The sequence below is a fragment of the Aotus nancymaae genome, unplaced genomic scaffold, assembly GCF_030222135.1.
Source record: "Aotus nancymaae isolate 86718 unplaced genomic scaffold, 86718_ANA_hifiasm-v0.15.2.pri h1tg000059l, whole genome shotgun sequence".
Taxonomy (NCBI): Eukaryota; Metazoa; Chordata; class Mammalia; order Primates; family Aotidae; genus Aotus; species Aotus nancymaae.
The window spans coordinates 17,679,357-17,700,604 of NW_026988473.1; the positions used below are offsets into that span (position 1 = coordinate 17,679,357).

The 21,248-nt window shown below is 38.9% G+C and overlaps 1 protein-coding gene across 3 annotated transcripts in view; it reads right to left on the reverse strand.

Moving 5' to 3' along the window:
• The window catches only part of LOC105717305 (exostosin-2), a 189,504-nt gene that overhangs the window by 19,416 nt on the left and 148,840 nt on the right, over positions 1-21,248 (reverse strand). For all 3 annotated transcript variants that reach the window (XM_064365005.1, XM_012452407.2, XM_012452408.3), the window contains one exon: positions 15,218-15,384. In XM_064365005.1, the coding sequence (XP_064221075.1) occupies positions 15,218-15,384 (167 nt within the window). The remainder of the gene's footprint in view (positions 1-15,217; positions 15,385-21,248) is intronic.

Consider the following 21,248-nt stretch of genomic DNA (forward strand, 5'->3'; position numbering starts at 1 on the left):
TTATGAGAAACTACCAAAACTATTTTTCAGAGTGGCTGTACCATTTTCCATTTCCAAAAACAATGTATGGGTGATCTAGTTTTTCTGTATCCTCACTGGCATTTGCTGTTGCTTGTATTTTTTGGTTAACTTTAGCCATTCTTACAGGTGTGTAATGATATCTCATTGCAATTTTATTTTGCATTTCCATAATGGTTAATGATGCTGAACATCTTATTTGCCACCTGTATATCTTCTTCAGTGAAAAGTCTGTTCATAGTCTTTGCCCATTTTCTAACTGGATTATTTGTTGGTTTTTTTTACTGTTGAGTTCTGAGAGTTTCTAAAAAACATAACCCAGATGTTTAACCCTTTGCTGGATATGTGGTTTGTACATACTATCTCCGAGTCTATAGCTTGTCTTTTCATCCTCTTCACAAGGTCTTTGACAGAGCAAAAGTTTTAAATTTTGATGAGGTCTAATTGGTCAATTTTTCCTTTTATGGATCATGCTTTTGGTATCAGATCTAAGAACTCTTGCCTAGCCCTGGAGTCTGAAGATTTTCTCCTTTTTTCCTAAATTTTTATGGTTTTATGTTTTACATTTAAGTCTGATTCACTTTCAGTTAATTTTTGTATAAAGTGTGAGGTCCAGGCCAAGGTTAAATTTTTGCCCATGGATGTCCAATCTTTCAGCACCATTTGTTGAAAAAGTCAGCAAGGAGAAGACCAGAACTTTTCCAGTGAATATGGAATATGGAATCATTATACTTTGAACAACCCCATACAATTCTACTGACATATATATATATATATATATATATATGTCAGTAGAATTGTATATATAAATTCAATGTCCAAACACATCAAATTCAACAAATATTTATTGAGCATCTACTATGTGTCAAGCATTTAGGCATACAGTAGTAAACAAGGGAGACACAATTCTTGCCTGAATGGACTACACTAGAGAAGAGGCTTTCAGTCAAGCCCAGATCTCTGCTGTGGATGTATTTAGTGGCCCTGGTTGTAAGAAGTCAGTCTCTGCCTTCCCTCTCCAAGCACAGAGTGTCAACATGTGGTCATGACCTCCACCCAACCCCTCAAATCTTCAGCCCAAAGACTGGTTGGGAACCTAGACATATTACTAGTAATGGTTGCCAACTCTTGATCTAAGCCAGCCAACAGACAGTAGCAAATATATTGCAGTCATGATTAATGTGAACCCTAGGCACCAATTTTCATGCACCAAGAAATAAATATGATCTGAGAGATGAGCTGTAAATATCACACTGCTTAGTTCATCTTGCTTTCTACTTGTTTCAAGCTGCGACATTTCTAAGGTCTGGGACGACTCTGATCCTTCAAGTTCTTTCTTTTTATTCTCCCCAAATGTGGAATCACTATTGTCTAATGCAATAGCAATCACCAACCACTGCCTGAAACTCACAATTTTGCAGGCAGTTGTATAATTTTGCAATGAATGGGTGCAGCTTCATATTCAGGAGAAATGACAGAGCTTTCCTCCAAAAGCTCCATGCACTGCCCTCTTGAGTGAACTGGGGAGTTCAGGCCTGGGGCTTCTCTGGCTTCCCCTGGCCCTGGGCCCAGCCCTGCCCACACATCTCCTTGGAGCATCTCTATCACAATTAAGGCAGATAAGCAGTCCATCAAGACAAATTCCCCACATCCCCAAACCATAAGCCAAATTCTGAAGCTCTGAATTCCTGAAGCAGCCAAATCTCCCCTGTAATCAATCCCAATGAGACAGCAGGCAGCTTTTGGAACAATAACCCTCAAACATATGGATCCTTTCAGGGTTGTAATATCATTGCAGATATCTCCTTTGGAACAGGGGGAGGGAAAGTACATATTCTTTAAACCATCAAATGTACCAACACCTCTTTAAAATAACGATCCTATATTATGAGCACTAGTTCTCGAGGCAGAGATACAAAACCAGGTGGCCTCCATGGTGCTGCTGACAGGAAAGATCCTGAGGTGAGGCAAGGGAGCGGAACACACAGTGCTGGCTATGGGAAGGTCTGCAGGGCTCTTTCCTCACCAGGGCTGCTTGGCACAAAATGGAAAACATACTAAAGCAATGGAATGGTCCTATTTGAGATGGGGGTCTTCGAGGAGGAGAGACACTCAGATGGGCAGATGTGCCAGCAGGCAGTCTGCACCCTCCTCTGTGGGGCAGAGAGGCTGCTGGTCCTACACTGGATGTTTCACTAATGGTTATGTAAACAAATTCTAAACTTGCTGTTTTAATTTGCTCAGTGGGGAAGAAAAAAGTGCCACTCTCTTGTAATTCCCAACTGGGTGCTTTTTTCAACGATCAGATGTTATTTCAATGTTCAGCATACATATTTGATTTCCTTCCCTTAACATTTGTTTGACTTGTTTGCCAATGGGAACTGGGTGCTTTAGAAAAGCTCTGAGAGGTCAGACTTCACTAAGGCTTCCCTCAGCACCTCCCTGGGCTTCTGGCCCACTACTTGGGATCTTCTTTCAGCAGCACTTGCTGTAGTCTCGGCACACATGAACTATTTTCCCTCCAAGTCCCTGTGAGTCTTGGGGGTGTAAATCAATGCAAGCTGGAGATAGGACAGACCTAACAGATTATTTAGTTCTTTTACAGGCTCAGAAACAGGGAGCCTGAAGCAATGTGAAAAATACTCCAGGGAGATGATCCTCTAAGAAACACTGACTCACCTCTGACCATCGTCTTCCATTTGTCTCTTTTGGGAAGCTCTAACTGTACCTGACAGGTGGGAACACTCACAGAAATGAGCTGTTTGGCCCATTCTCTTCTAAAGACAACAGTCTCTATAACGGCAACCCTTCAGGTACTTCCAAAAAGTGAAAAATGGAGGTAATAGACAGAGAGATGTTCTTTTTGATACTGTGCTGATATTATGGCCAGGCTAAGGAAAGGTCTTGGAGGAAGTGTCACTTACTCAGATATATGCGCAGGCTCAAAGAGAGCTCACAGCCATCCACTTAAAGGCCTGAGGCACACCACAGGCCTAAGAAATTTATAGTTTTCTAAATAAAAGCTCAGCTTTGGCAAACTGGTCCTAGTCACACTATAAAGCTTTAATGTCAGATCTAGCACAAAAGCGGATCCAGTACAGCTCTGGCAAGGTTTGACTTTGTGCACGCCAAAAACAGGTCTGGCTCACTGTGAATTCCAGCGCCGGCAGCACGCCAGCAGTTGTGCAAGCTGACTCCCAGACTAGATCCATAGTGCACTCTGGATACAGGCCACCACCCAGAAAACAGAAAGAAAGACTAATTCCCAATCTTCCCAGTCAACACTAGGTCAGATTAAGGCTCAATGATCTGAGTCACACAAGAGGTCAAGGAATGAAAATGAAAATCTAAGGTGGGGGTTCCCACTGAAAGCTACAATACTTCCAATAAGTATAATTACTGGAAGTGGATGTACTACAGGTATGTACCTTGTTTTCTGGTTCCTCCATTAGGGATGCCCCCTTTTTTATTAGTCTCAACTATGTAAGTAAGAACAGAGTTTCTCCATGCCCAAGATGAACTCAAAGGGTGAGCCTTTCCTAGAGCCCATTTATGGCAAGATGAGACAGGAGGTTCCATGTACCATAAAGAGAAATCCTGCAGAGGCCCTTCTGGATTCCCAACAGACCAAGGCACATTTTCGCATTTAGGATTCTGGGGTGTAAATCTAGGGAGGCAAGCAGTTAATTTCTTATCCAAAGGATCATAGGCACAAGCCTATGAGAAGCACGTCCAAGGCTTGTTTTACATTTTTATTTTTATTTTTTTTTGAGACAGGATCTCACTTTGTTGCCCAGGCTGAAGTGCAGTGGCATGATCTCAGCTCACTGCAGCCTCAACCTCCCAGACTCAAGCAATTCTCCCAACTCAGCCTCTTGAGTAGCTGGGACTACAGGTGAGTGCTACCACACTTGATTATTTTATTTTATTTTCAAATTTTCAGTAGAGATGAGGTCTCACTATGTTGTTCAGGCTGGTCTTGAACTTCTGGCCTCAAGCCATCCTCCCACTTTGGGCTCCCAAAGTGTTGGACTTATAGGAATGAGTCACTGCACCCAGTCATCTACTAGTTTTTAAAAGAGGTTATGAAGTCTAATTCTAGGATATATCATTCCTATTTTTCAGTTGTTGTAGTGAGAAGAGAAAAAGTGGGATTGTTTATTTAGAATTGCATTCTGTAATCTCTCCTACTCTCCTGGAAACACATATAGATAGCCATGAGTTTTACTACTTCTGTTTAAAACATAAACGTTATACAGCATTTCAGCTCTGGAATTCTCCAATTAGCGAAGGCCTTTCATCACTAATTAAATCTGAGCTATGAAGTAAGCTGGTCTTTCCCTTCTCCTTGGTTCTTCAATTCATTCAAACACTAAGTCTATAGATTTTTCCACTACCACAATCTCCAGTCTCTGTAATCACTAAGTCATCCTGTGATCTGACAGCTTTTACCATATACTTCTCTACAAACCTGTAACATCTCTTTTCTGCCTGCCACTTTAAACTTTTCAGTTGACCTCTTGGCCTGCGCATCCGCTAGCCCTCTATTAACCTAAGCAGCCTAGCTTCCACTGCTCACCACAACAAAATTCCCACTCTGCCACATCAATCTGCTGATGGTTCCCCTGTGCTACCACACGCATCAAGCTCATTCTCCTTTGGTGCCTTTCTTCTTGGTGCTTACTGCATCAGGAAACCCCACTCAAAGCTGGTTTTATGTTCTCATAAAAAAAAAAAAAAAAAAAAAACTGGGCCATTCCATGCTATTTTGCAGTCTTCCATGGTTCTTTGAGAGTATTTACTTGCTACTACCTTGGGAAGTTGTGAACAAAGTAACACAAACAAATTCTCACAATGTATTAGCACTCCAGAGGTTTTACCAATGTTACCACCTACAGGATACCCAGGTTGTAAAAAGGAGAGCGTCAGTATTTTGTGTGCCTAACACCACACAGTTGCTCTTAGTGAATTCCTATTTTCACAAGAATAGGAATTCATTCCCTGACTTTATAATGAATATTTTTAGCCAAGAGCATTTCACATCTCTCAGGTGAAAATGCTCAATACTTAAGTGCTACTAATAATTTTTATGGCTCAAAATGAGGATCAAAGAATGAAAGGAAAAATAAATTCACAGATTCATACATTCAGCCAAGTCTCCATGGCTCAGTTTCTGCCACATGTTTTAAACTGTCTCTCTCAAAGTTGGGGGAGGGGAGGAGGAATAAGTTGCTTTTTATTTCCCAGCTCTCAGATCTGAAATAAAAACAGACAGACTTGGAAAAAAAAAATCAAACATTCAAGTAACACTATACACTGCTACTGTTCCCCTAGGAGTCCCTCGCAAATGAGTATCAAGAACTCAATAGATACTTTCCTAGTAAAATACATAAACAGATAAATAAATTATCCCTGGCTGAAAAGAATTTCCACATCTGGTAGCTCACTAGAGCTTGTCAAACAAGTCAGAAACACGCAGGGCCAGAGAAGATCATTCCTAGCTCCTGATTTCAGGGCTGGAGAGAGAATGGAACATTTCCCAAAGCCTTCCAACAGGAAATATGACCCATATAAATACGCAAATAACCCCTCTGTTTTCTTCCAATTAAATAAATAATGATACCCGGTATTCAGTCCAAATGTCTGTGTGCTCAAGTCACAGATGCTGGAAAAAGAGATTTCCTACATGGTCTAGCCTTTCACTCCCAATAACTTGCTATGGTGTGCCTTTAAGGGTTATATTCAATGTACACTTAACACCCCAAAGAAGTAACTTAACCTCTCTGCACCTCAGTTTTCTCAGCAATAAAGCCTGAAGTGACAAGATGATCCTAAGATCTTCACATTCGGACACAGTGTTTCTTTTAAACAGAGCTTTCCGACTGGGGTGCTATGAATGGATAATGAGCATGTAAAGATCTAATCCTCACCCAGCAGCAGTGAGGCCTCAGGATGAGTCACATCTAGTGTGCCACAGCCTTGTCTGTGTATCCCAATATAGTGTATCAGCATCACCTATTTCTGCAATGATTTGACAAAGGATGGAGAAAGCACTATTGTGGCTTTAATAACTTTCTCCTGGAAAGTGATCCTGGAGTTCACTATCAATTTTCAAGCAAATAGATCTCTCCTCATCATTCATCTTACATCTCTTCCCTCTTACACTAGGCCCAACTTTCTTTCTCATAGCTCTCGGAAATGTGCAATCTGTGAACTGGCCTTTAATCACTGCTATATATTCCTTTAGCAAGATCTGGAGCCAGTTGCTTTAAAATGGTCTCTGTAAATCAATTCTTCCAACCCTTTAACATAAGCACTGCCTTAGGATGTCTCTGCACTTGTGAAAAGCATGCTGGAGCTCTAGAATCTATACAGTATTCCTTAGTACAGGAGTCATTAGAATCCTGAACGAAATAAGACCTGGTTCACCATATTCGGCTCTGTCTCCTCCATTTAAAATAACTTCTTGTATTTTTTCTCTAATTTCAACATGCTGTTGGCTATCACCTGTAAATATACCCTTATCTTAACACACACAATCTCTCTGTGTTCCACAAGAAAGCGAAAAAATCTGACTTTTTTTATGCATTGAAGTTTGGTACTTTTCCACACAGAATCATACCTTACAGATTTGCCTGTTCTTCTGATCACTTAGAATCATCGCACCCAAAGGGATCTCAGAAAGTCATTTGGTCTATTCTTCTGTGTCCAAGAAGAACTAGTAAAACCACTCTAAATGCTGGGGGATTGCTGGCTTCCTTTTCTAAAAAATTCCCAAATGGGAGACTCCTGTCTCTCCAAGCTTCTTAAAAATTCTTTGGGGCAACAGCTCAAAAGGTCTGCTGCATGATTTCTCTTTCTCATACAGTAAATACTGTGTTTAAACCATTTTTAATTTTAAGTAGAATAATGAATTTAATTATTACAGAAATGATAAAGGCTACAGAAAAAAGAAATAGAGATGCTTATTTCAGAGAACAAACGGGGATATTTTGATTATGCTAAAGGTGCTGAGGTAGCTAGACGTATATAACCAGTCTAGTAAGAACATTAAATCCACAGTTGGAGATGTGCCTTCTTTTTAGGTACACATGCGACACTCACCAAAATAAACACTTTATAGGGCCATATAGTCTCAACAAATTCCAAAATAATAAAATCATAAGTATATTTTCTGACCATAGTAGAATCAAACCAGAAATCCATAAGAAAACTGTTAACTTAAGGGCCAGGTGCGGTGGCTCAAGCCTGTAATCCCAGCACTTTGGGAGGCCGAGGCGGGTGGATCACGAGGTCAAGAGATCGAGACCATCCTGGTCAACATGGTGAAACCCCGTCTCTACTAAAAATACAAAAAATTAGCTGGGCATAGTGGCGCGTGCCTGTAATCCCAGCTACTCAGGAGGCTGAGGCAGGAGAATTGCCTGAACCCAGGAGGCGGAGGTGGCGGTGAGCCGAGATCGCGCCATTGCACTCCAGCCTGGGTAACAAGAGCGAAACTCCATCTCAAAAAAAAAAGAAAACTGTTAACTTAAAAACTTGACAAAAGTAACCAACATACTTTCATATAACTATGGGTCAAAGAAGATATCACAATGGAAATCAGAAAATATTTTGAGCTTAAAGATAATAGAAATATGACACATCAAAATTTGGAAATGTTCCTAAGGCAGCAATTGAATAATTTATAGCTTTAAAGGCATATATTCGAAAAACAAATATTGAAATCCATGATCTCATCTATCAAGTCAAAAGGCTAGAAAACAACAGCAACTTAAATTCATCAAAGGAGAGAAATTAATCAAGAAAGGTGTAGTAATTAAATATAAAAAGAAGCACAAGAGAAAAATCAACAAAAATCAAAAGCTGAGACCAGGTACAGTGGCTCACGCCTGTAATTCCAGTGCTTTGGGAGGTTGAGGCAGGAGGACTACCTGAAACTAAGGAGTTCAAGACCAGCCTACAACGACATCATGAGACCCTGTCTACCAAAAAAAAAAAAAATTAGCCATAGTGGGACAATTCTGTAGTCCTAGCAACTGGGGAGTCTGAGGGGGGAGAATCAATTGAGCCTAGGAGTTTGAAGTTACAGTTAGCTACAATCGCAAGACTGCACCCCAGCCTGGGTGACAGAGTGAGACAGTCTGTCTTTTAAAAAAAGAAAAGTCATTTCTTTGAAAAGACAATGACATTGATAAACTTCTAACAAATTCATCAAGAAAGAGATAAAACAAAAACTGCCAGTATTAGGAATGAAAAAGAGTACATTATTCCAAATTTTACAGGCTTTAAACAATAAGAGAATATTATGAATGACTTTATACTAATACATTTTGTGATTTAGATAAAATGAACAAATTTCTTGGAAAATGCAATTTATCAAAACCAACACAAGAAGAAAATCTGAAGAGTATTAGAGGCATTAAAGAAATTGAGTCTATAGTAAATGCGCAAGAGTATTGGCTGGGAATGAAGGGAATATGGAATGGATAGGAGAAGAAAGTTACAAATATCAACTATGGTCTAGAGATCAAGCAACAAAAGCAAAGAGTGTGGCAGCTATGCATATTTTCTCTTTTCCTTACATATATATACTTGGATATATAAACCAGTTTATTTTTTCTCTTTTCTAATTACTATTTGAAATAAGAAGTATTGCTACAATTTATTCCAGTTATACAATTTATATATATTCATACTATTTATTCTTTGGTGAGCTTCTTGAGTCTGTACATTTATGTCTCTTGCTAATTTGGGACATTTTTAGCCATTATTTCTTCAAATATTTCTTCGGTCCCACATTCTTTCCCTTCTTCTGAAATTCTAATGACACAAATGTTACATCTTTTGTGATTGTCCCACAAGTCCCTGAAGCTCTGTTCATTTTTCACCAATCTATTTCTTCTCTGTTGTTCACACTGGAGAATTCCTATTGATTTATCTTCATGTTCGCCAGTTTTTTCCTGTTATCTTCATTCTCCTATTGAGCCCATCCAGTAAGTTTTCAATTTTAGGTATTATAGTCAGTTTGAAAATTTCCATTTAGTTCTTCTTTATATCTTCCATCTTTTTACTGAGACGTTCTATCTTCCATTTGTTTTAACAAGTACTCTTAATTGTTTATTAGAGCCTTTTTTGTGATAACCTTTTAAAAATCTTTATCAGATAATTCCAACATCGGTGTTATCTTGTTGGCATCTGTTAATTATCTTTTCTCATTGAAGTTTCAATTTTCCTGGTTCCTGGTATAATGAGTAATTTTTGGAACATTCTGAGTATTGCTATGAGACACTGGATCTGTACATTTTCTCTGTTGGTTTGTTGTCTACTTCACCAATTTTAGCATTTACCTTGCTTCCTTCCTTCTACTTGCTTAAAGTTTAATTTACTCTTCTTTTTTTAGGTTCTTAAAATGGAATGAACTTTTGGTCACTGTTTTTAGACTTTTCTTCTTTTTATAATACAAGCATTTAATGCTGTAATTTCCCCCTAAGCACTGCTTTAGCTGGATCCCACAATTTTTTTTCCAGTTTTGAAATAGAGTTTACTTACAATAAAAACTATCGATTTTAAAGGTATAATTCATTGAGTGTTGACAAGTGTATATAATGATATAACCACCACCATATCATAATATAGAACATTTCCATCACCTGAAAAGCTCTTTCTTGCTTTCTTGCAGTCAATCCCATCCCCCAGCCCTGGCAATCTAGCTTTTTCTACTCTAGAATTTCATATACATGGAATCATACAGTAATTAGTCTTCTACATCTGACTTTGTTCACTTAGCATAACACTTCTGAGATTTATCCATGTTGCTGCATGTATGTTTCTTTTTTATTACTGTATAGTACTCCACTGTGTAGATATTCTACATTTTGTTTATCCATTACCAGCTGATGTTTCTAGTTTAGGGATCTTATAAGTAAAAGTCTTTGTACAGACATATGTCTGCATGTATTCATTTCTTTTGGAAGCTGGGTCATATAAAAAATGTATCTTTAACTTTATGAGAACCTGGTAAACTGTTTTCTAAATTGCTTGTACCAGTTTATGTTTTCACCAGTAATGTATGAATTCAAGTTGCTCCACAGCTTCACCAATACTCAGTATTGTCAGTCTTTTTAATTTTACTAATAGTCATCCTAGTGGAGATACAGTGGTAACTCACTGTACTTTTATTTTAAAATTGCTGTAATGACTATGATATTGAGAACTTTTTTCATGTTACCTTGTATCTCTGCAGTAATTTTTGCTCAATTCACCTTTTCCCCCTCTGTTTAATCCCATTCTCTCCTATTCTCTTTCATCTTTTTAAGAAATGTTATTTTTATTGACAAGTAATAATTGTATATATTTATGGGGTGCAATGTGATATTTTCATACACATTGTAGAAGAGCAAATCTGACTAATTAGCATATCCATCACCTTATTACTTTGTGGTGAGAACATTTAAAATCTACTCTTTCAGCAATACTGAAATATAATACATATTATTATTGACTATAGTCACCTTACTGTGAATAGATCATCAGAAGTATTCCTCTTGTCTAACTGAAACTTTGTACCTTTTGACCAATATTTCCCCTTTCCCTGCCTTCCTTCCCAGCCTCTGGTAACCACCATTCTACTCCCTACTTCTATGAAGTCAGACTTTTAGATTCTACATTTAGGGAGATAATACAGTATTTGTCTTTCTGTATCTGCCCTCTAGATAGCATAATGCCCTCTAGATTCACCCATGTTGTCATAAATGACAAAATTTCATTCTTTTTTCAAGCTGAATGGTATTCCATTGTGTATAAGCATCACATTTTATCTGCTCATCTGTTTATGGATACTTGGGTTGATTCCATATCTTGACTATTGTGAACAATGCTGCAATGAACAGGAGACTGCAGATATCTCTTCAACCTACTGATTTCAATTCCTTTGGATATATACCCAGAAGAGGGGTTGCTGGATCATATGGCATTTCTATGTTTAGTTTTTTGAGGAACCTCCATGCTGTTTTCCAAAATGGCTGCATCAATTTACATTGCCACCAAGTGTGCAAGACCATACATGTGTGGCTCATTTCCAAACTCTTTATTCTGTTACATTGTCCTGTATATCTAAATGTACACCAATACCACTGTGTCTTGATTACTGTAGCTTTATAATAAGTTTGAAAATAAGGAGTGTAAGTCCTGCAACTTTGTTCTTTTTTAAAAAATTGCTTTGGCTTTTTCAGGTCTGATATGTTTCCATTTCAATTTTAGCTTGTCAATTTCAACAAAAAGCCTTCTGGGATTTTGATTGGATTGCTTTGAATCTATACAATTTGGGGAGAATTTGTATGGTAACAATAGTGAGTCTTTGGATTCACAAGCATAGTATATCTTTCCATTTATGAAGTTGTTCTTCAATTTCTCTCAGCAACATTTTTTAGGTTTCACTAAACATATCTGGCACATATTTTGTTGAATTTTTCAAATATTTCAGTTTTTATGCTACTGCTAGAGTATAAATGACTTTTCTTGTAGCTTTTTGGAAATATAGCACACTAAATCACTTAAAGTGTACAATTTGCCATGTTTTGGCATCTGTATGCACCATTACCCCAATTAAAATAATGAACATATCCATTTCCCCTAAAAGTTTTTTTGTACCCCTCTGTTATTCATCTCTCCTGCCCTTTATAGCCTGACCCTCCCCACTTACCTTCCAGACAACCACTGATCTTTGTATCTCTAATATTAGTTTGTACTTTCTAGAACTTTATATATATACAACCATAAAGTATGTTCTCTTTTTCATCTTGCTTCATTAGCTCAGCATAATTACTTTGAAAAATGTCCATGCTACTGCATTTATCAATAGTTACTTCTTACCTATTACTGAGCCATACTCTACTCTATGGATGTATCACAATGTTTATCCAGTCAACTGTTCATAGACATTGTTTTATGTTCTCTAGTTTTTGCCTATTACAAATAAAAGCTGCTTTGGATATTAGTGTACAAGTATTTGTGCAGATACATGTTCTCATTTCTCTAGGGTAAATCCCCATGGGAAGAATGGCTGGTCATATGGTAGCTGTATGTTTAACATTTTAAACTCTAAACTGTTTGCCAAAATTGATGTGACCAGATTATGGATCACAGTAAAGTGGAAGGGCATACAGTCCAGAATAATCTTTTTTAAATCTTTTCATATGTGTGTTGGCAAGGGAGATTTATCTATTCATCAAATGTTACTGAATTAACTACTGAATGCAATGAACTGGGTTAGGAACAGAGGGTATAGCAATGAATAAGATAGCCATGGTTCCTGCCCTTTGCTGCTTACATTCTAGAAGGAAAAAAAGATATTATAACAACATAGTTCACAATTATTGCTCACAAAGAGGTACAGAGTACTCTGAACCCGACTAGACTGGGGACTCTGAAAGCTTCTTTGAAATAGTATCAGCTGAGCTCAATGTTGAAGGATGGGTAGAGATTAACAAGAGGGATATAATTCCGAGTGACTGTGGAAACACCACAAAGTAGTAGTTCTGGGTTCCCATATAGCTCCCCTAAGATGCAAATATTTACTTATTTATTCCCTTAATCAGTCAAGCCTGCTCCCAATTCCTGCATGAAATCAATTCAGGCTCAGCATAAAAAGCAGGATTCAGGAGCATCATGGTCTTTTGTCTTTTGATTCAACACTAAACTGAGTTCCTTCTTCAAGATAGAAATGTCCCTTCTGAATAATGAAAACAGTCTCTTTGATGAATCATAATAGAATCCTGAATGGAATAAGGAAAAGAGCAGTGGTAGTCATGATGATAACAGCAGCAGCAGTTAACATGGCATCTGTAAAGAGCACAATCTACTGTCCATCACACAGGAAATGTACTTACTGCCCTTTGGTGCTTACATTCTAAAAGGAAAAAAAGACACTAAACAACACAGCTCACCATTATTTGCTCACAAAGAGGTATAGAGTGCGCTGGACCCAACCTAGATTGGGGAATACCACTTTCCATGTGGGAGGCACTATGTAATTTCACCCAACGCTCCTGATAACCTCATGAAGTAGATATTGTCATTACCATTTATATAAGAATGAACTATGATCCAGAGAGATTAAATAACCTGTCCATCATCATAAACTGGTCAGTGATAGAGCAGGAACTTGGGCACAGAGGCCCTAAAGCACCAATGGTAGGAGTTCCTAAAAAATGTATTTGTTTTTCTTAGAGTCAAAATAATTTTGTGACAGGCAAATGATATGCTGATGGCTGTAAGTACTACTTCTGAGGATCACTGATCTCTGGCAAATGTAACTCACAGTAAAATCCTCAGGGAAGACAGCACGTTGTCAAAAAAAACTTGGATTTTAATCCTAATTCTACCACTGATTAGCTGTGTGACTATAGGCAGGTTATCTAACCTTACTTAGTCTCAGTACAGAATGAGAAAAACGTACCTGCTTTGCAGGCCTGGGGCAAGATCATAAGTAATGTATGGAAACACTCAGGATGTTGATAGGAACATAGTCAGTTACATAAAAGGTAGTTATCAAAGCTGTTCCTTCCATAGCATCTGGAGATACTAACGGAGATAAGACTGCTTCCTGATTTCACTCTTCTAATAATTACTTCTTTAGAGATAATATGGAATCAAACACAAGTAATCAGAGGAAAGAGGTAAAGATGCAAGATCAGGCCCTTTAAGTTCTGCAAAACTTCCTTTCGTTAACATACTCTAAGTTGCTTAAAACAAACACAGGGTTGAAAGAAATCCTAGGAAAACATTCAGCCCACCCTTCTTTTAGTAGTCTTCCTTTAGACCAACAGAAAATACCTAAAGAGACAGCACCCTGTCCATCTTGGCCATGTCATTTGGAACACTCCTTTTTTCCATCTCACTTTTACCACAAAAATAAACACATGGGTAGAGTTTGAAGCCATTATATGCAATGAAGAGAGAAATCACTGGCAAAAAAAAAATTAGTCTTTTTGCCATGACTTGGCTAGAAAAACAAGTAGGCAATTTGTTTTAAAAATGGGAATAATAGTATACTAAATATCATCCAACACCCTAGACACTATGCTGTAAAAGTCATCTCCTATGAATAAAAATAAATCCAAAAAGATGAATGTGTGTTTTATTAGCTACTCTCAAGCCTTTCATTGGCCAATAACTATATCACCCAGGGCATCGCACATCAATCTATTTCATAACAATTTCTTTTACGCTCAAATGAAGCTACATTTTTTAAAAACTTGGGAAAAACTGAGCTTCTAATTTTTGGTGGTGGTGATAGTGTCGGGGGGAGCGGATTCATTTTCCTTTCCCTTAAAATCCACCTTCAATTTAAGTGTTTAAAAATAAATTTATATAATAATTATATGTACTAAACATAGCTTCATTTAAAAAAAAAATTAGGATTTAAGAACCCCCAATTCAACAAATCCTAAGTTAACTAAAGAAAATGGTTACCTCTCTCCCCTTTCCCCTGAGCCAGCTGGAGCTAAATGACTTGAACGCTCTGCGTGGTTAGGTCTGATACCACCTCTACCGGCAGCCGCAGGTCTCTGCCTGTCGTCATCATGCATCTCACGTACACCCTGACAGGGTCCATCAATTCCTATTGCTTTTCACCAGGCCTGGACTCTGGCACTTTCCCCTGGGGAGACCTTTACTGGTCTCCATACTTAACCCTTGAACCCAGCCTAATCCATCAGCCTCATTGAATAAACGGTGATAGGGAATGTTTCTCCCTAAAGACAGGCAGCCAGCCTCTCCACTTAAAACTCAGAAAGAAAGCCACCAACAGGGTCTACTTTGTTTGTCAGTGTCGCCAGCTTCTTCACTTATTGATGTTTTTATTGTGGTGGTGCCCAGCTGCTTGAGTCAAGGGAAGTGCTATTCAAGGATACATCAATTAAGTGCTTGTTAAATGCTATAGATGCTCTTTTGAAATTGTCCCCTGGGACTCTCCTTGGGAGTTCCCAAAACCAGTGGAGGGCACAGTTGTCCCTTTGGAATAGGGTTTCTCCAGCACTTTAAAGAACAGCTTCACAACTCACACCTTTTGGACTCTATCAGAAGATTTTAGAAATTCTGACTTTTAAGAAGGAAATATAATACTCTTTTTTAGGAAAGACAAGCAATCATAGAAAGTAATATTAAACATATAAACACACGTGTAAAACCTCCTTACCTCATAACCAAATTGCAGCTCATCAGAGGTCAGCATAATGATATCATCATCAATGGCCAGAACAGCTTCCGTCTCGATTTCATCATAAGGGAAGAAACGGTTACTTAACTTGTTTTCAGCAGTCCTCACCACTTTTAATGGAACCCGGATTTTGGGCCAGAGAGAATCTGGAAAAAGAGAAAAGGTATTCACCATTCTCCTAAGTCTTGTAAGGAGATAAAGTAGTAAAAGCATGACATCACAAGTGAGATGGAAGAATCAACTTGTAGCCATGGCTTTCACCAAATCCAAAAGTACAACTGTACAGGGGAGATTCTCACAGATCCATCTTTATTACAATAAAAAATATATATACCACACATACACACATATAGATACAACATATATACACACATAACAATATATGTGATTACTTCATTTTCAGAATCAAGGCTTTAGTATCAGAACTCCACCCACTTGTGGTAAACACTCTGCAAAATACTTTCAGGTAAGTATATTCTAGCTGAGAACTTGCCTGCAGCTGTGCTAGGAAATACAGTGCCTTTGCTGAAGATGTCTGCCCCGATGTACCCACCTCCATCATGCAACCAAATAGCTTTCAGTGCTGCTAAAATCCACCCCTCATCAGAGTATGTTTCACTGAATGAGTGTAGCTTCCTTAACTCAGCACTGTATCCCTTCTCCCCGACTCAGTAGGTTTGGTTTCTCATCATGACCAATTTACAAAGTAATTATCAAATTTCTAGGTCCAATTATGTGGGATTTTCTAGTATACTGAAGAAACACCAACCCATAACTTGCCTTACATTTTTTTCCCATTCTACTTTATGAAATGACTGGAGTAATTTGACCACAGGTTCTTTGTTTTAAAATGCTGCATTTGGCATAGCATGAAATTCATACTTCTTTGGTACAGTACCCATGTCCATACACCTCAGAGGGCAGTTTGTTCTTCACACATTTGTCAAACAAGAACAGGAAAGCTAGGTATCATACTGCTTTCAAAAAGTCCATCATGTAATTGCAGAAAAATCTCATTTTTGTGGGTCTTGAAGTGCCAAAGTGCTCATGGCCACTCCAAAGTCACCATACTGAAGGAGAAGTATGATAGAGGGAAAGTCAGTAGGGGAAAACATTTTATCTGACTGCAGATAAAATGTTTTACTTCTGCATATGTTGTAGTATAACTAGTTGTAGAACACATTGTTGGGGCACTCCCAGGGTCTTGGAAGAGGCCTATGCGAGTGGGAGGCCCTGTAGTCAAGGAGGGTATTCATAGTCTTAAAATAAACCTGTGCCACAGAGCCTCAGAGAGAGTGGTCAGATCCAAAAAGTGTGTTTGGGAAAGGGCTGAATCGGTGACCAAAGAAATAACCCTATGGGCCATTGTCTTTTCATCAATATCAATAGTTAATTATAGTTTCATTCTTGGCACATAATCGATAAATATCTTTGGAATAATGCATGAACACATGCCTGAAAGACTGGAGGCCTGAGTTTGGCATTATCTATTGGATCTTAAGCAAGTCCATTCTTTTCAGGATAAGGATAAGCAGAGAGAAAAGAAGAAGGAGAACTTTGTTAATCAACTAATATATGCCAGATGCTTTATAGATACACTGTCATCCAATTCTCCTGACAACTTTATGAGGCAGGAATTATTACAAAGTAGTATTTTCATGGCTCAGAGAGGTTCATTAACTCGCCCAGTGATACACAAAAAATAAATGATAAGGCTAGTATTTGAACCTAAGTCTGTTTAGCATTAAAAGACCAAAAAGGAGCTGCAGCTTCAGAATCTCATGTTTCTCTGGATCTGGAACAAAATTAGTAAGGTTTAATCACTTTCTCCAGCAATCACCCTTATTCTTGCTTGATCCCTATTTCACATAAATAAAATCTCTGTCATACATCTACCATTCCCAAATCCTTATAAAACATGAACACATTACAACAGTAGTCCTCAACCTTTTTGGCATCAGGGATCAGTTTCGTGGAAGAAAATGTTTCCATGAACGCAGGGTGGGGCCAGGGCAGGGATGATTTTAGGATGAAACTATTCCACCTCAGATCATCCAGCATTAGATCCTCATAAGGGGTAACTACCTAGATCCCTTGCCTGAGCAGTTCTCAATAGGGTTCACATCCCAGTGAGAATCTAATGCTGCCACTGATGTGACAGGAGGAGGAGTTCAGGCCTTAATGCTCACATTCCAACCGCTCACCTCCTGCTGTGCAGCTCCGTTCAGTGCAGGGGTTAGGGACTCCTGCACTGTAACATCTAAAATGAAGGAGGTTATAGCCCTACCTACCAGACCAGTGGTTTCCAAAACTTTTGATCTCAGAATCCCTTTATGCTATATAAAGGGATTTTATATATATTTATATATCCCTATATAAGCACACATTCCATTAGCTTTGGGAAATGATGTCACTCATGACATGCAGATTCTGGAGAATCTGTACATTTGTGAGAGAATAAGAGAAGTGGGAAAGAGAAATAATCACTTAGTGTGATTATGAAAATAATTTCTATGTCCTGGATCTCCTGAAAGGATCTCAGGGATGCCCAGGGTACCCAGATCACACTCTGAAATCTGCTGAGTTAGATTTTGTTCAGATTTGGGTACCGCAACATTACGAGAAGTACCAACAGGCCCAGAAAATAGTTGGGAAGAAATAACGAGGACAGTGCAGGCATCTGTATCCAGGCTTTCTACAGAATGCCTACAGAAATTAAGTGTGCCACTTAGCACTTTACTGCCTCTCAGTTTCAACTGCGGTCTTCATTGTCCTGTTAGTGATAGCTGAACTGGACCCTGTGAACACCTCTCCTTTGCCAGCTGGCATGGTGTTACCTGTGTCAATACAAGGCACTGAAGGGTCAGTGCAGTGCATGGGGATGGCTTTCTTCCTGGGTCTGGTATGCCTTTTTTACTTCTTGCTCCAGTAGTGCCTGGCCAGCAGGCAGGCAGGCAGGGGCACTTGTCTCTAGGAAGTGTAAGTAGCAACTCTTCCCTGGGGTAGCTTGCCAGCAGGTTCTAGCATACCCCAACCTGCTTCCCAATGAATTTAACAGCACCCCTGCAGGCAGCTTCCCAGAAAGTTCTGTGGATGCCCCACCAGCAACTCAGCCAAAATTCTCCCTGTGGGTAGTTCCAGGTGAGCTCTACCAAAGCCTCAGCCAGTTTCCCAGCAAGCTCAATAACACTCCTGGGGCAGCTTCCTGTTGAACTCTGTGTGTATACAAGGGCATGACTGGGTTTCCTGCTCGTCAACTTTGGCCTGTGGCATCTCAGCAAACTTTCCTAACCCAGTGGGTGACAGCCCTACTCTCCCCAACAAGGTGTGAATCTCATCTCTAGCTGTGGAAGGGGCTCTTCCAAGTTTATTTCCTGTAATCTTCAGAGTTCTCTTTACCCTTCAGTAGGCAAATTCTGTTACTAGTTAATAATTCATATTAAATTTTTTCTGTTCAAATTATCATGTGGTTTCTGTCTCCTAAATGAACCTTGACTAATATTCTTGGGATATCAGAAAGCTTATCGAATGAAAAGGGAATTGTTCTCTATGGCCTTTAGAGTTAGAAGCATGACAAATGGAAGGGTGGAAGTTACAGGGAAACTGATTTAGACTTAAAATATGTAAAAACTTCCTGATGGTATAAACTATTCTAAGATGTGTTGCCTTCAGCAGCACAATTGCCCTTTTACTTAAAATGCACTAACTTAGGTCAGATTTCTACTTGACATCAGGTGGAAACTAAACACGATGCCTCTGTGGCCTTGGGATTCCACAGAAAGAAAACAGTCTTTGGAAACAGCTTCAGATGCCAGGTCTACCACTTGCTTGTCATGTGACCTTGAACAAGTTAAACACTCTGAGCCTGCTTCTTCAACTATGAAGAAGGAATAATGACACCATCTTGATATGATTGAATGTGAGGATGAACGGGGATGCATTTAGCAACATAGTGCCCAGTACACTGTAGGCAGTCACTAAATGTTAGCCGTGCTTTCTCTGGCAAGTCTGTATCTACCTACAGAACCAGAGAATCTTGTTGAACCCTAGGTAGCAGTGGCAAAACGGTACATTTGAGATCCGGTACATCACCCGGACAACCCAGTGGTGTACCCCTGGCTCAGGCCTTCCATGTCCACTTTTAGAGAAGCAAAATCCCTGCCATGAGTCCTTTAAACTCTCACACACTAATAAAACAAAAGAACGTGGAATTTTGGTCATGTTAATTCCACAAGGCAACAAACAGCTCCTCTTCCCACTATGTAGAGAAACTAAGCTAGCTACTTTAAGTATAAACATGCCTCTACACTGGATGGAGTCTGGACTTACGATTGGGGAATGTGTATAGCATATTCAACCCACAGACAGCTTTCCACACTGTTCACCTATATATGTCCAAAGAATTACTTGAGACAATGTCCACAAAGAACTAACTTGCCCCTGTAAAGTCTTTGATGGGGAAGTTTTAGAGAGCGATGAAGACTTGGGAGGATGATATGGGGTGCGGGTAGAAATGTAGAATGAATTATGGCTTTTTAAGATGTATGGTTACTTTTCCCTATTGCCAAAAGTTGGCTTTGGCAAAGGCATCTCCATTTCAGTGATCAGCTATCTACGGACCATCAATAGCACCTGACAGGACTCTAAATAGAATTCCCAGTTTCATGTTTTCCCTTTGTCAAATTAAACGGTCTCCATGAAAGACAAGTACCATTGTCTCGGGCTTCTGACAGTATCCCTTTTGTGGAGGCCAGAAATGAGAGGGCAGCAACCAAAGAATAAGCATTAAAATTATATCTTGCCCTTAAAACAGATAATACGGATATGGAATTTTGATTCTGAAAAGGTGACCTTTAAAAAAACTAGGAATGAAGCAGTAGAAGGAGAAGGGAACATGAGGTAGGAAAGAAAAATCTATGTGAAAAGAAAATAGGTTTTTTCCTTCCCATCAGTCTTTTAAAAAAAAAAACAGATTTATTTTTCTGTTTCTCTGAGCCCCTGACAAGGATCTAGTTCTTCTACATGATCCCAAATCAAAGAACTGACAACACATGATGACTTTCCTGTAACTAAATGGTAATCTAAATAGACATGGGGGGCTTAGTGCAAAGGGCGTGAGCTTTGGATCTAGAAAGATCTGTGTTGATTTCTGACAAATTGCTCATCTGAGTTTCATTTTTCTTATTTTTGCAAAATGGGGATAGTAATAGCTTCCTTGCAGGCTTGTCCTAAGATAGAGATAATAGGCATGTAGCACAATTCCTATTCCTGGATTAAAAAGGCATACAATATGGTTATATCATGATCATCGTCACAAGTGGATTCTTGTGAAGTCCTATGAACTTCACTTCTCTACTGATAACAGGAAGAGGTATAGACAGAAGGATATGGGGACGATTTCTAGAATGCAGACAGAAACTGTGTCATAGCTAGAAATCTTCAGCCCCAAATTCTATTGCTTAGCCTAAATGGGGTCCTTTTTCCTTACTCTTTCAAATTCTAAATGAAACAACAAGCCCTTGTATCTTATGTCTCATCCTGTGAACCTATAACAGACAAAATGGAAATGTCACCTTCCATTCATACAAAGTAGCCTGAAAAATATGATTTTTCAAACGCATTGCAGAATTTATGAAAAACAAACAGCTGAGCCAGGTGACCTGATAACTTCACAGTATGAGCTTCAGTCCAGCTCAAAGGAGAAAAAGAACTCCTTGTGTTAAGGATTTCGTTTTTCAAGTATATTGATTAACGGTTTTCTCCATGTTGGATGCCAAGAGAAATGTGAGGAAAGACATTTTTCTCCAACTTGGCAAAGGCACTGCAAAATGGTCAGGTTGACAGAAGATGACCCCAAGTCCATCCTGCCAATCACTAGCATAAATACAACCACAGATTCACAAAATAAATTATCAATTTATCTCCATACAAGCCTTAAGCCCACTTCAGAATTGCCTGAGTTCCTGGTATCCAGCTGGTCTCATGACCCAATTCTCCACAGTCTGAGAAC